This window comes from Eubalaena glacialis, chromosome 7 (genome assembly GCF_028564815.1).
Source record: "Eubalaena glacialis isolate mEubGla1 chromosome 7, mEubGla1.1.hap2.+ XY, whole genome shotgun sequence".
Classification (NCBI taxonomy): Eukaryota; Metazoa; Chordata; class Mammalia; order Artiodactyla; family Balaenidae; genus Eubalaena; species Eubalaena glacialis.
In genome coordinates, this window is record NC_083722.1 from 64,095,009 (window position 1) to 64,110,471 (window position 15,463).

The 15,463-nt window shown below is 51.1% G+C and overlaps 1 protein-coding gene across 1 annotated transcript in view; it reads left to right on the forward strand.

The window, feature by feature from the left end:
- Window positions 1–1,185: 1,185 nt before the first annotated feature.
- The window catches only part of ITGA9 (integrin subunit alpha 9), a 345,733-nt gene continuing 331,455 nt past the window's right edge, over window positions 1,186–15,463 (forward strand). The window contains exon 1 of the mRNA XM_061196493.1: window positions 1,186–1,633. Coding sequence (XP_061052476.1) covers window positions 1,449–1,633 — 185 coding nt within the window. The 5' untranslated portion in view covers window positions 1,186–1,448. The remainder of the gene's footprint in view (window positions 1,634–15,463) is intronic.

Consider the following 15,463-nt stretch of genomic DNA (forward strand, 5'->3'; position numbering starts at 1 on the left):
CAAAATATTAAACATAGAATTACTATGTGATCCAGCAATTCCACTTCTCGGTATATACCCTAAAGAATGGAAGGCACTTATCTCGAACAGATAACTGTACACCTATGTTAATAGCAGTATTATTCACAATAGCCAAAAAGTGGAAACAAACCAAGTGTCTTTCAAAGGATCAACAGATAAAGAAAATGTGGTGTGTAAGTACAGTCTTTAAAAAGGAAAGAAATTCTGATGCGTGGTACAACATGAATGGACCTTGAGGGCATTATGCTAAGTGGATTGTCAAACATGAAAAGACAAATACTGTATGATTCCACTCATGTGGGGTACTTAGAGTAGCGAAATTCACAGACAGAATGGTTGCCAAGGGCTAGAGGGAGGGGAGAAAAGAGGAGTTACTGTTTAATGGATATAGAGTTGCAGTTTTGCAAGATTAAAGTTCTAGAGATGGCTGGTGGAGGCTGCACAATAATGTGAATGTACTTAATGCCACCAAACTGTACACTTTAAGATGGTTAAGATGGTGAATTTTATGTTATGTGTATTTTATCCAGTTAAACACACACACATACAAACAAGGCTGGACCCCAACCCAAGGTTCTGATTCAGCAGGTCTGGAGTGGGATCTGCTGATTGGCCTTTCTATTGGCATTCTATTGTATTCAGTAAGTTCTCAGGTGATGCTGATGCTGCCGGTGTGGAGACCACACTTAGGGATAAGTGGTTAGGAGGCCTGGTGAGTATCATGTGGAGGGGTCCTCTGCTTGCTCCCTTGTGGCTATCGTTGTTATTGACAACAGCCGGCGTTTATGGAGGGCTTGCCTGCTACAGGTTATCTCACAGCTGGGTGAAGGGGCAGCAGATGGGCAGGGCTAGAGTATATAAACTTCACCCGGCTTCCTTTGGTGCTTGGTGTGAGTGTAAGGCTGAGAGGGAACCAGAGACGCAAATAAAGACCCAGTACAGTAGAGCACACAGCCGCGGGGAGAATTAGGGTCGCCTAGGGACCGAGCGCCCAGGGCGCGATCTGGATGGGGACGTGGGGCGCCCGGGCAGGTCTCCAGGCTCCTCCGCGGCCGCGGGAGGCGGTGGGGCACTCGTGGCCCGCAGAGGGCGCTGCCGCGCCGTCCCGCCGCCTGCCGCCCAGGCCGCCCACCCCGCGGGCGCGCCTCTCCGCAGTCCAGCGCCGACCGGCCGGGGACCCGCTTGTTCCGAGCGCGCACACTTCCCGGCCGGACGGAGGACGCCGCCAGCTCCTGGCCGCCCCTGTACTCGCCTGCGGCGGCAGCTCGGCCCACTGTCCCCGGCCCGGCACCGCGTCGCGGCCGCGTCCGAGGGCAGAACTCCGGCCCCCAGGAGCCTCCCGGCCGTCGGCGGACCCAGCGGCCCCGCCGCCGGCACGCTCGGCGCCCTGCTCGCGGGGCACAGGGGAGGGCGGCGGCCGGCTGGTGATGGGCGGCCCGGCGGCGCGGAGGGGCGCCGGGGGGCTCCGCGCGCTGCTCCTGGCGCTGGTGGCCGCGGGGAGTCCCGCAGGCGCCTACAATCTGGACCCGCAGCGCCCCGTGCGCTTCCAGGGTCCCGCCGGGTCCTTTTTCGGCTACGCGGTGCTGGAGCATTTCCACGACAACACGCGCTGGTGAGTGCCCTCCCTGCCCGGACCCTGACCCCGGACCGGCTGGTCCCGCTGCAGCCGGCAGGCCGTCGCTGCCGCCGCCTTTCCGGCCTCTCCACGCCGCCGTCCCGAGGGGGCGATTTATATGTCTCCGTTGTGCGTAGCCCGGCCGCCCAGGAAAGGCGGGGAGGAGGGAGGACGCCGGTTCCCGGTCCAGCGTACTGCCCGGTGGGCGCCCGAGTCGGAGGGGGCCGGGCGCCTCCCCCCCGGGCTTGCCCCTCGCTCGGCCTCCCAGCCAGACTCGGCTTAACTCTCTAGGTCGCAAAGTAACTTTGGTTCTTCTGCCCCGTGGGCCCCAGGCAGCCCGGCCAGAACCCCGAAGGCCCCGGGCTGCGGAGACAGACTCCTCAGTTTGGGGAACTCTTGGTGACACCCCACCGCCCTCGCCCGGGCTTTAAGCCTCTCCCGCCAGCTCTGCGCAGGAAGCGGAGTAACCCCGAGATGCGAGGGGAGTGGGCTGGGTGTGCGTGGGGTCGGGGGGCGGGGATGCCGACTGTGTGGTCCCCTCCTCGCCCACCAGGCCCTCTGCGGAAGCGAGCTGAGAGGGTCCGGAGGCAGGGAAGGGGGGTGGTCCTGGACCCCAGTGACAAGTCCGGTGGGACCGGTGGGTGATTTCTGGGGCAGCTCCCCTGGAGACCAGTAGAGGTCAAGGAGTCCAGTTGCCCCCTGAATGTCCCCTTAAGAGTCCCAAGAGGTGGGAGCTCTCCCCATGAGGCACCACCTGCGAAGGGGCACCGAGCTTGAGTGCCCAACCCCAGGGGAGAAGCACCAGGGGAGGCTGGTCTCCCCTTGGCCCTTTCCTATGGACAAGAGCAAATGAAACAGCCACAGGAGGGGTCAACCCCTCCTCAAAGAGTTAGGGTGTGGGTAGTTCCCCAGTGGGGCCCCAGATGACAGCTGGTCTGGGGCTGGTTTTATTGTGTGGTCACCAGTGTGGACATCCTTGGGGGCTGCAGGCTGGGAGGGCGAGGTCAGCCCTGTGTGTGCGCTCAGCATGCAATTCTGCTCGGAACTGGACAGAGGCTGAGAGAAAAGGGAGGGTTTGTAGATTCGAGTCCTCTGGCATTCCTGGAAAAGTGGGGACTCCGTGACCAGCCAGCCCTTTAACAATCATGCTGTTTAGGAGAGCTGCCTCCAGGAGAACAAGTTTTTAAGGTTTTTGTGTAGCTCCTGTCCAGTTCCCTATCTCTCTCCCTACCATTTACCCCAGTTGCTGAGTTTAAGACCAGCTGTCTTTTCTTGCACTTGCCAAATCCCCCTTTTAAAGCAAAGCAGGCTGACGCCTTTTCTGTGTCCTCTGTACTCAGCGTCCACTGTGGACTTTGGTAGAGAAGGTAGCCTGGGCAGGAGCAATTGGAGAACACATCCCAGGATCCTAGGCCGGGCTCCCGAACTGTGTGACCTTGGCACAAAGCATGTGGGGAGGGCTGTTAAAAATAGAAGGGCTGGGACTTCCCTGGTGGTGCAGTGGTTAAGAATCCGCCTGACAATGCAGGAGACACGGGTTCGAGCCCCGGCCCGGGAAGATCCCACATGCCGCGGAGCAACTAAGCCCGTGCACCACAACTACTGAACCTGCACTCTAGAGCTCACGTGCCACAACTACTGAGCCCGCATGCCACAACTACTAAAGCCCATGCGCCTAGAGCCCGTGCTCCACAGCAAGAGAAGCCACTGCAATGAGAAGCCCGCGCACCGCAGCGAAGAGTAGCCCCAACCAGAGAAAGACCCAACGCAGCCAAAAATAAAAATAAAAATAAATAAACAAATTAAAAAAAAATAGAAGGGCTACTCTGGGCAGGGTGCTGCTGAGGAGGGGCAGGCAGGGGAGCTGGAGCACCACATGGGGTCTGCAGCTCCGCAGCCTCATGGGTCTCTGAGCTCTTTGGGCCACAGGTAAAAAGCTGCCCCATTTCGGAAGTAGGGGGAGTCAAGAGCAGATCTGACTTGGAAAAAGGGTCCAGCCTGCTTTGTTTTAAAAAGGTGATGAGGAAAGGCTGTGTGGTATGAATAAATTTGGCAAGTGCAAGAAGAGACCCAGGGTGAGTGGCAGGAGGTGGTGAGGACGGTCGGTTGTGCTGGGGCGTGGCCTTGGTGTCAGTGGAGATGTGGGACAAGTATTTCAGGGGTCCATCCACAGCCAGGCTTCCGGTCTCAAAAGCGCTCTCTCTGCTTCTGATACTGAGTGGGCTGCTCTTTTTATTGGAGTGCTTGTCCCTATAGTTTTTCAAGTACCAACTAATCTCTACTGCAATCTATTTAAAGCAACTTTTCTTATTCCCTGCCCCCCACTGCCTTAACTCTGTCTTAGTTTTTGCTTATCTCCTTGTCTTCTGTCCTCTTGTTATTTCTTCCTAGCATCTTCCTCCCTATTCTTTTCTCTCTCCTCTCCCTTCCCCCCAGTATTCTTGGTCTTAGACCTTGAAGGTTATTCTCTGCTGATTATGCTGCCCAGTCTTGGTATGCCAATGGTCTTTGAAGCAAGAGACTTTCAGCATCTCCTATTTTCTCCTTCTTTCTTTTCTTTATATCTTTAGAGGCTAGGCTTACTATGAGGCTAATGAAACTTCCACCAAAGGCCTCTCACTTGCACAGGCCCCTCCCTACCAAGGCCATGTGCCTAATTCTATATTCGTAATTTTGTATTAATTTTCTTAAAGGTAGTCGCCCTATATTTGTAGGATTCAGGCCCTGTGGAATCTGGATCTACCCTAGGTCTCTACCTTAACTCTGGGGTTGGTTGATTGACTTAGTGACTGATTGTTGGTCTCTTGCTACCAGGCAGTCCTTGGGCCCTGGATCTTTTAGCTTTGCTTGAGGGACATGCAGGTTGTTTCCAATTATTCACAATTATAAACAGCAGCAGGGTAAACATCCTTCTAACAAAAGCCTTGCGGACATCCTTAATTATTTCCTTTGAATAAGTTCCTGGGCTTAGAATTGCTGGGTCAGAGAGGGAGGGAGGTTTTAAAGCATTTTCTCTGCATTTCCAGAGTGCCAGTGAAGCTGAAGTGTGCACTTTAGGGAAATGTATTTAACTTTGGAGTAATTTACCAAAGGGCTGCTCCAGTCCAATGGAAGAGCATAGCCACCTACATGAGGGGGACTTAAAAAAGATCACAGAGAGTCAAACTGGGTGTGGGAGGTAAGTGACAGACACGAAGAGGACAATGTGTTAAAACTCTGAAAGGAAAAGGAGGCAGCGTTCACTAAGCCTTGTATCTGCTGTCTTTCTTTCTGAGCAGAAATTACTCTTAAGCTTCTTCATTCAGTCTTAGTGGTTCAGTAGTTTTGCTTCGTGCTAATTAAACACCTCTGTACAGGTGGAAGGATTTGTTGCGTGTAGGGTAAGGGAGGGAGGAGAGCGTGCAGGGGGAGGGGCAGGGAGAGAGCCCAGGCACGACAGTCTGCAGGGGCCAGAACTGAAGGGTCCCCAGGTTAAGGGGACCCGAGGTGCACATCACAGAGCTCCTGCATGTGCTCCGTCAGTAGGACTAGTGCTTCTTCTCTAATCCCATAACTGAGCATTCCTAGCAGTTCTTTTTTAAGCAATAATTGTCACTGATCAGAGGTCCTATCTCTCTGTGTAAGGGATGGGGTGGCCTCGCTTTCTGAGCCCTGGGGACTGCGTCCGGCATGTGCAGTCATGTTGCATTGGGAACAGAGTCCTGGACCCAGGCTCTCTCCAAGGGTTTGGCTTGAGTGGCCTCTGCTGTCTGTCATGCTCTGGTCAGTGAGCGTTGTCCCCATGGCCAGGTGGACCAGAATATGGCAGGCAGTGTGATAGATGTCATTTGTATCAGTTTGGATGCAAACATGCAAGTGACTCGGTTTCTTTTTTTCCAGTGACACCCCGAGGGCACCTCCCTGCCCTGAGCTAGCGTCCTCCCCTAGACCTCCCACCACCTGGGTCTTCTTGCTCCCTTTGAACAATAGCAGGAGGTGCCAGGGAACATGGACAAAGCAGATTTCTGTCCCCTTCCTTTAGACACGGACTGGTCCCTCAGCTGCAGGGCAGACAACTGTAACACCCTGTGAGATAAATAAATGCAGCCCTGCTGGCTGGCGTAGAGCCCCAGAGCGGGTTTCTTTCACACCCTCCCCTTCCCTCCTTCCTCTTGGCCCCAGACGCCCCGGAGTCCTAGGCGGTTGGGTGCATTGGCTTCCTTTCTGGAGACGTGCTTCCTGCCTCATCTCCTGGGATGCATCAAGACGGCTGTGCTCGGGCCCAGAGCAAGTGCTCGGAAATGGAAGAGGCGCCGGCGTTTTGCTTTGTTAAGGTTGTTAGAGCATCACTCAGTGAGGAACAGGAGGTGATTCAGAGCCGAGGGGACCATAGCATCCTCAATTTGCATGAAGGTTGAGAATTAAAAGAACAAGCTAGATGGTTTGGCACTGCCAGTGCAGTTGCCGTGAGCCAGATGTATTGCTGTCTAAATTAAAATTAATTACAGCCAAATAAAATGAAGAATTCAGTTCTGCAGTCATACTAGCCACATTTCAAGTGCTCAGTGGCCACGCGTGCCTCGTGGCTACCGTACTGGATAGTACACAGAACATTTTCACCATCGCAGAAAGTTCTAGTACTGGTTTGGAGCAATGACTTGTGTCTTAAAGGGCTAGCTAGACAGGGACTTCCCTGGTCGTCCAGTGGTTAGGCCTCGGCGCTTTCACTGCCATGGGCCTGAGTTCGATCCCTGGTCAGGGGACCAAGATCTCGCAAGCCATGTGGTGCAGGTGCCCACCCCCACCCGCAAAAAAAAATAAAGGGCTAGACAAAGATCAAAAGGCAGTGTAAGAAAAGTCGACCCTTGTATTTGAGTATGAAAACTGAAATGAGGGAGCTTAACTAAAAATTAAGAGTGGGCAGCCTCTTTTCATCCATCAAACATTGGAGTGCCTGCTCTGTGCTAAGGGCTGGGTATTCAAGAATGAAAAATGCACTCACAGTCTGATGGTTGAGAAGGTTGTGGGCTTCTCGTCTTGTGTGTCAGGCAGAAATAAGATGTGGGCTCCCATGGGGGAAAGGCTGGTCCTGGGGCAGCCACGGGGAGTTGTGATGGGCAGAGGAGAGTCCCGTGAAAGTAAAACCTTTAGAAGGGGGACCCTGGGATCATGGGCCCTGCTCCTCACCCCCAGCCCCACCCAGCTTTGCGAGGAGACACCCAGAAATGATGGCGGTAGCCGGGCCTTCTCATAACCTCTGTGGTGACCTCTTTGCCGCGTTCTGTCCCATGTCAGGCTCTCAGGCGGGGCTGTAGCTCCACTTCCCCATATGGATTTTCTGGAAGTAGTTTTTTCAAACCTCGTTCCTGGTTCTTACTGGCCCTGCAGAGCCTGCTTTCTCAAAGCACTCAGGAAGGGATGACACATGTATGAGGCCCGAGTTCTAAGGGGACCCGGAAAGTGTCCCTTGGGGTTTCCAGGACGTTTCCCTGAAGATCTCAGGAAGCTGGCGAGGGTGCTGTTTCCTGAGCTAGTGCTGAACGCTGGCCAGGGGAGAGGCAGCTGTGTCACTCAGGAGAGAACCTTCCAGGGCAGGAAGGCAGACTCTTCTCAGCCAGTTTCTAACAGCCCGGAGTGTGAGAGTGTGAAGGGCCGGGCCCTGGCCAGCTCTGAGTCCCCGGTGACCTGCTGCTGGTCAGGAAATGGTCTCCTTCTGATAACTCCCCTTGTGATTTGTCTGGGGAAAATGCCATATTCACATTTGTTAAAAGCAGCCATGGTGTTCTCAGAAATCCTTTGTTTTCAAGGAAGTAGCATATAACTCTAAGAAATCAAAATGGGGACTTCCCTGGTGGTCCAGTAATTAAGACTCGTGCTCCCAATGCAGGGAGCCTTGGGTTCGATCCCTGGTCAGGGAACTAGATCCCACATGCCGCAACTAAGAGTCTGGAACTAAGATCCCGCATGCTGCAGCCAAGACCTGGTGCAGCCAAATAAGTAAATAAATATTCAAAACAAAACAAAATGAAATGAAGAATCCCATCAGATAGGATTTGCTAGGCATCTACAAGAGGTCCAGTGCTTTCACAAGCGTAATAGTCCCCAGTGGGATCTTTGGGACAACCTAGTGAGTGGTTTTCAGTTTGCCAGGTGGAGAACAAAGGCTTACAGAGTTACACACCTTGTCCAAGGTCCATCCCAGCCTTGGTGATGCGTGCATGTTGGGGGCCTGTGCAAGAGAATTATGGGGGTGGGCGGTAAGGCCGGTGAAAGAACTGGGGGTGGGGGAGGAGACAGGATTGGGCAGGGAGAGCCTCGGCCATCTCAACACGGGCACCCCCACCCCATGATTATAATCGGTCCCTGGGGCTGCCTGGGAGATGCGTGGCCTCAGCTTGATTGCCTGGAGGGGGCTGCAGCTGGAGGCTGTCAGCTGACTGTCCTCTTGCAGCCAAAAGGCTTCAGGTGGTGCACACCTACCTCCACGGCGGCCATGGAGCCCATCGTGTGTGAAAGGCTGTGTTCGGAGATGTGAGGTGTGTTCCTCGGCCTGCGGTGTGGCTGGGATCATCTGTGCCTCTGCTCATCCCGCTGTATCAGCATGGGGGGTGCTGGGATTCTGGGCTGTTAGAATTGGCCCCGAGGCAGACTCCCAGGGTGCCTCTTCCTGACCTTTGGGAAGTCTCAGGTGAGGGACGGAGGAGGAAGAGAGCTCCCACCTTACCCTGAGCCATTGAGTCGCTGACGAGCACTTGACTGGAGGGAGCTGCCAGACCTCAACCCTGGTACCTTGTGAACCGCAAAGCCTCAAGCCATGTGGATTTGGCGACCAACCAAAGCAAAGTGTTTGAGCATCACTTAGGAAGTGAAAGTGAATCCAAGATTGGGAAAAATCCAGTCTTTGAAACCACGGGCTCACTTGGTCCCCAGTGTCTGCTTTTTTGGGAGAACAAAAAGGACTTGTGTTGTGAGTTTAAATTTGCAGCAGCAGTGGCGGCAGCAGGAATACACTTACAGAGCGCTTAGCCCGTATTAACTCACTTAATGTTCCCTGCAATTGCTTCAGCTGGTTATCATTGTAGCCCCATTCATGAAGGGGAAAACTGAGGCACAGAGACGGTGTTTGCCCAAGTCACATGGTGACACAGTGGTCGAGCTGGGGCCTGCACCTTTGCCTCTCAAGAAGTCAAGAGTCTGAGTTTGGAGCTGCAAGGCACCCAAGCAACTGTGTCATGAGATTCTGTCTTACTTTCTTGGAAAAGTTATGGAATCACGGTCGTGGTTGCTTCCCTGTGACACCCTTTGCAGATGCTTATTCAGGACCCACTGGATACCTGTGCAGAGATCCTGAGGTTCTGCTTTCCAGAGATGCTTGATCACTCAGTGAACAGGGACCAGTGATTCCGCCAGGGACGTTTGTAGGTCCTGCTGTCATGCTAAGTCTCTGTAAGACAGAAGTGTCCTAGGAAAGATGGAGCATTCTGGACTATTCCGTGTGTGCATCCTAACCTCCCTGGGCTGCTTTTGTTACCATCCCTCCACCTGCTCCATTGAGTCCTCTGGGCTCCCATGGCTTATTTAAGAAGCTCTGTTTGGAGAGTAGATGGAAAAGGAAGCCATGGAGGGCCGTGTTTAGGATTTACCCCTGGGTTTGTAACATCGTTAAAGAAACCCACACAGAGTCAGAATTTCTGTATAGGCGGCCAACAATATGACAGCAAATCTGAGCATAAAAAAGCATGGAACGAATTTCCTCCATCTCAGCTCATCCCTTGGTGTGTTGAAGCCCAGGTGACCTCTCCCACCCATTCTGGACTGTTTAGTGTTAAAATGCTGCAACGTGCAGAGACGCCAGAGCAAAGTCGGCCGTGTGTGTGGCACACCCCAAGGGCAGCACTGCACAGGGTCCTGGCACCTCTTCTCCATCAGGCTGGGTCCTGGAGTGGATGCTCCAGACGCAGGGGAGGGGGGTTCTACCTGGCTCTGCCTTCACTGTGGCCCCTGGTTCCCCAGCAACAACCAGATCCGTGGTCTGTGCCATAACAGGGGGGCCTCCTGACTTCGCCCCCATTTAGGAGCTGTGTGTTCTTGGCAAGTTACTTCAGCTGTTTGAGCCTCATTCCCTCCTCTACAAAAGAGGAATAATGAGAATTTGTCCCTCATCACATTGTGGGGGAGATTAAATGAGATGATGTCTGCAAAGGATGGAATGGAATATAACATGCAGAACATAGTAAACCCTGGATAAATAAGAATAGCTATTTCTATTGCTACTTTGATCTGACATTTGAAGCTAATGGTCTTCATCCTGCCTTTAGATGCTAAAATTTTGCTTTCAGTACATTTGTTGATCCATTTATTTATCAAAATTCACGTGTCAGCACTCAATACAGAAATGAATGACAGAGTCTTGCATAAGACACTATTATGTGTGGTCTCTAAAATTCTGGTCATGCTCTACATAAATCTGCATTTTTGTGTATTCATTTGTATGTCTACTTCCAAAAGGATCTGAGATGGCTGCTTTAATTGGAGACCTGTGGGATTGTAAACCCTAGAGTTTTTAAAATCTTTTTTAAAATTGAAGTATAATTGATTTACAATATTATGTTTCAGGTACACAACATAATAGTTCAAAATTTTTATAGATTATATTCCTTTTGAATTTATTATAAAATATTGACTATATTCCCTGTGCTGTACAATACATGCTTGTAGCTTATTTATTTTATACGTAATAGTTTGTATCTCTTAATTCCCTTCCTCTGTCCTGCCCTGTCCCCTCTTCCCTCTCCCCCCTGTTAACCACTAGTTTGTTCTCTATATCTGTGAGTCTGCTTCTTTTTTGTTATATTCACTAGTTTGTTGCATTTTCAGATTCCACCTATAAGTGATAACATATTGTATTTATCTTTCTCTGTCTGACTTGTTTCACTAAGAATAACACCATCCAGGTCCATCCATTGAAATTTTGCCATTTGCATTCTTTTTTATGGCCGAGTAATGTTACATTGTATATATACCACATCTTCTTTATCCATTCATCTGTTGATGGACACTTAGTTTGCTTCCATATCTTGGCAATTGTAAATAATACTGCTGTGAACATTGGGATGCATGTATCTTTTTGAATTAGTGTTTTTTTTTTTTTTCTAGGAATGGAATTGCTCGGTCATATGGTAGTTCTATTTTTAGCTTTTTAAGGAACCTTCCTACTGTTCCCCATAGTGGCTGCACCAATTTATTCAATATATTCCCACCAACAGTGTAGGAGGGTTCCCTTTTCTCTACAGCCTCACCAACATTTGTTAATCTGTGGTCTTTTTGATGATGGCCATTCTGACAGGTATGAGGTAAATCCTAGCATTTTGCATGCCTCTTCCTTTTCTCAGCGAGCAAGCAGCAGGTCACTTCTTTTCTGAGGAGCTCTGGCCCTCATCCCAGGCTCCAGGTAAGTCTGGGAGGTAGGTCCACACTTCCAAGGTACTGGCGAGAATTTTAGCAAAAAAAAAAAAGTAAATGTGAAAGTATTGACCTGTTTTTCTTGGAGAAGAAAACTTTCACGAGAAACCAACAGGAAGATTTCAAGACTCAGGTCTCCAGAGCTCCGCAGCTTGCTCTGCCTCTTGAATTTTAATGTTTACTTGATGCTCTCAGGTGGGGAAGGAAAACCTCGGCTCTTTGCCATGTTTCCTTCTCCGGGTACATCTACCAGGACCTGAGCCCCTGGCCGGGACAGCAGCTTCTGAGGACGCTTTACTCCCATCCAGGGTGGCCAGGGGGGCTAATTTCTCTCCGAGGTGGGACCCTCCCCGTGACTCTGTTCTTTCCCTGTTGGTCGTGGAATTTTACCTATTTCCTTCTCTGGGAAGTGAGGGATTTGGCATGGTAAGGTGGCTTTCCTGGCACTGGCTCTCACACTGCTCAAGTCTTGGCTGTGTTTTGCCCAGTAAGGGATGTGGAGTGATTCCTGGGGTTTCCCTGAGGTGTGGTGGACACGCAGTGATTGAATTCCACTCCTGTAACTAAAACGTGGGTCCCCAGGGAAGTTTTGGTTTGGGGATCAAATGCCTGAAAGCAAACCTAATGGGTTTAAGATTTTTAATCCCCAGTTGCTGTCCTCGATCTGGCTGTAATTTCGCCCTGCAGAATCACTGCTGTGGTATTTGTGGGAAGGGAGGGAGCCCTTGGGACGATGTCAGTTCCAAGCCTCCCCCCGGGAGGTAGCTGTGGTTCAGCCCTTTTCTGCCACCTGCTCCCAGGGGAATTGACCGGTGGTTTGCTCTCAGGAGGTGAAGAATGGGTTCAGAGTAGGATGGGAGGCTGGACTGGAGCCTTGGTAACCTGCTTCCCCACACACAGGTCAACCAAGGAAGTGGCTCTGTTGGAAATATGGAGTGCATTTAAACTGCCACAATAGGAGGGAAGGACTTCCCTGGTGGCCCAGTGGCAAAGAATCTGCCTTCCAATACAGGGGACGCAGGTTTGATCCCTGGTCAGGGAACTAAGATCCCACATGCCGTGGGGCAACTAAGCCCGTGAGCCACAACTACTGAGCTCACACACCTCAACTAGAGCCCGCGTGCCACAAATGACAGAGCCCACGCGCTCTGGAACCCGTGTGCCACAACTACAGAGCCCATGTGCCCTGGAGCCTGCGTGCCACAACTAGAGAGGCAAAACCCACACGCCTCAACTAGAGAGAAGCCCGTGCGCCGCAGCGAAGAGCCTGCGCGCCGCAACTAAGACCTGATGCAGCCATAGATCAATAAATAAAGGTGGGAGTTCAGGGGGACTGGAAAGAACATGCCCTTGGACATGGACACCCTGGGTTCAAATCCCAGCCACTTATCAGCAATGTGACCCACCATTTCTCAGTAAAGTGTACACTAGAAGCTGCCTGACAGGATTGCCTTGAGCAGGAAATCAGACAACCCATGAGCATAACTGGGGCTGGCAGATGAACGGATGGGCCCACATTTCCAAATAGGTGCGTGAACTGCTCATTAAGAGAGGCGGCACCTCATTATAGTTTTGATTGGCATTTCTCTAATAATTAGTGATGTTGAGCATCTCTTCATGTGTCTATTGGCCGTCTATATGTCTTTGGAGATATCTCTATTTAGGTCTTTTCCCATTTTTTGATTGGGTTGTTTGTTTTGTTGTTGAGTTGTATGGGCTGTTTGTATAGTTTGGAAATTGAGCCCTTGGTTGCATCATTTGCAAATATTTTCTCCCCGTCTATAGGTTGTCTTTTCGTTCTGTTTATGGTTTCCTTTGCTGTGCAAAAGCTTATAAGTTTTATTAGGTCCCATTTGTTTATTTTTTGCTTTTATTTCTATTGCCTTGGGAGACCGACCTAAGAAAACAGTGGTATGTTTTATGTCAGAGAATGTTTTGCCTGTGTTCTCTTCTAAACAACAAGGTCCTATTGTATAGCACAGGGAACTATACTCAATATCTTGTGACAAACCATAATGGAAAAGAAAATGAAAAAGAATATATATGTATAACTGAATCACTTTGCCGTACAACATTTTCCATCAACTATACTTCGATAAAATACAAAGAGAGAGAGAGAGAGAGAGGCTAACCTCTGGGGAGCACCACGCCAACCATGTGAACGTTCTAGGAAAGCAAGAAGATGATCGAAATTCAGCCTGATGGGGAGGAGAAAGACCATCTTTCAGTTCCAAACCCCTGTCTGTCCTTTGGGGACAGAGCTTCCAATCTAAGTTCTAAGCTCAGGGCCACCTGCAGAGCATCGCATGCCTTTTTCAGACAAGGTCACATGTGTGAGTGGCTGGCACCAGAGAGGGTTCTTGATACCTGTTGGCTCCCTTTTCCTCCTTTCTGGCTGACGTGGGGTGGGCAGAGTAGGGGAGTGGACCCTGCACCCCACTGCTGGGGTGCGTGCTGCACTTGGTGTCTTACCATGCTTTGTGGGCTCAGGCAAGTCCCATGACCTTGTGTGGCCACCTGCTTCTCCATCTGTAAAGTGGGGATAATATCAGTGCCTCCCATAGGCTTGCTGTGAAGATGAAATGCAATTGTGCCCAGAGGGAGCCTAGCCCAGCACCTGCACACTCCAAGGGCCCATTATAGGCTGGTTGTCCTTGTAATTAGGAACCCGAGTTCTGAGTTAAGGAGGAGGCTAAAATGTCTGGGAGGTTTGTGTGCATCTTTAACTGGGGATGGGATAGAGGAGAGCCTTGCTTCTTGGGGTCATCAGTTCATACGGGCCCCAGATGAACGTGATTATTTGTAATCAGCGTAGGTGGTTCTGTAACACTTCTTAGATTATAAGTCACCTGGGGAGCTTGTTAAAATGCACGTTCTTATTTAGCAGGCTGGGGATGGAGCCTGAGATTCTGCATTCCCATCAGGCTCCCAGGTGTTTTCCATGCTGCTGGTCTGAGGACCACACTTGAAGTAGCAAGCAAAGGTCCGAAACAGCCTGATGATTTACCACTGGGAGCCTGTTGGTGGGGACACTCCTTTAGATGGTAACTGTACAGAGGAAAGAAACATCTTATTGTCTTGTCAAGAGTTCCGGGAAAGATTCTGGGGGAACATTTGAAGTGGCTGGGATGTCTCTTTGTAACTCAGAACAAGAAAAAAAGCAGATGGCATCTTTTCAGTGGCATGCTCTGAACTCTGGGCCATTGCCCTCTCTCTTGGGATCAGCCTGGCGAATAGCCAGCTGAATTAACTTCAGAAGAGGCAAGCTCGTCGGCTGGCCTGTAGAGCAGTCTTGCTGGCTGGCGGCCTAGGTAAAGAGCAGCGCCAGGCTGCGGAGGAAGCCACAATGTTCTGTGAACACAGATACGGGCTCGTCCTCCAGCGAGCCACCCCTGTGAATGTCATGCACACGAGTGCACACACGCCCCCTTATCTCTTGCTTCATTTCTTGTTAGATTTGGGGGAAAAAACCTCCTCTGAGCAGCTGATTAAGAGTTTGAACCAGATGGTTGTTATCAGTGCTTGATCAGCCCTTGTTGTTAGAATCGCTGAGTACCTTGGGCTTGGAAGGAAAACATAATTCAGCAGGTCCCTTCTCCAACTTTCGATTTTGAAATAAATTTCTGCTTCTCTGTCTCAGCTCTCGGCTGGGAAAAGCAGTGCTGGGATTTAAGCTCTCCAGGGTCCTTCCTGCTTGGATACCTGTGTATCTGTATTGCGAAGTCTGGAGCAGTGGCAGTCTGGAAGGTCCGGGGTTCCAATGCCACTGTGGGGGACACAGTAGAGAAACAGGCCATTGTTTCTTGCAGCCATTTCCCTTCCTTTGTACATGATGAATTCTCCCCCTTGTTTAGTTCTTGTGATTTTTTTTAATAGCATGGATTGCAATTGGCATTTATTCGCTGTGCTGATATAAATTCGGAGTTGGTGGGAATTTTTGGACCCAGGTCTGTCCCATGGGGGTTTTCTAGTGGAGGAGGTATTTTATGTTCCACAGCTCCTATGGCCTGCCATGTGGAAAGGCGGTGGGTGTTACAGTGTAGAGATGGCAAGCTGCTGATGCCCCTCACCTGTGTAAACACAGCCAGCATTAGAGAGCCACCCTTGGCTGAGCCCCGGTGGCTCTGGAGCTCAGCCCCAGAAGCTGGGGGGAAAATGGACCCCTTCATGTGGCTTTCTTCTCACTGGAGTTTCATTTGGTGTGTCGTCCTGCATTTGAGTGAGAGCAGTCGCAGGCTGGCCAAGCTGCCCTCATGTGGTTGATGGAAGCATTGTGGTCTGCGGGGAAAGTGCTTGCTAGGATTTCCAAAGGTGATGGGTTCCAGCCCCCCTTCTGCTTGGAGTTCCTGCAGCTGTGGCCCATCGTGGTGAGGCGGAGGCTGGGAG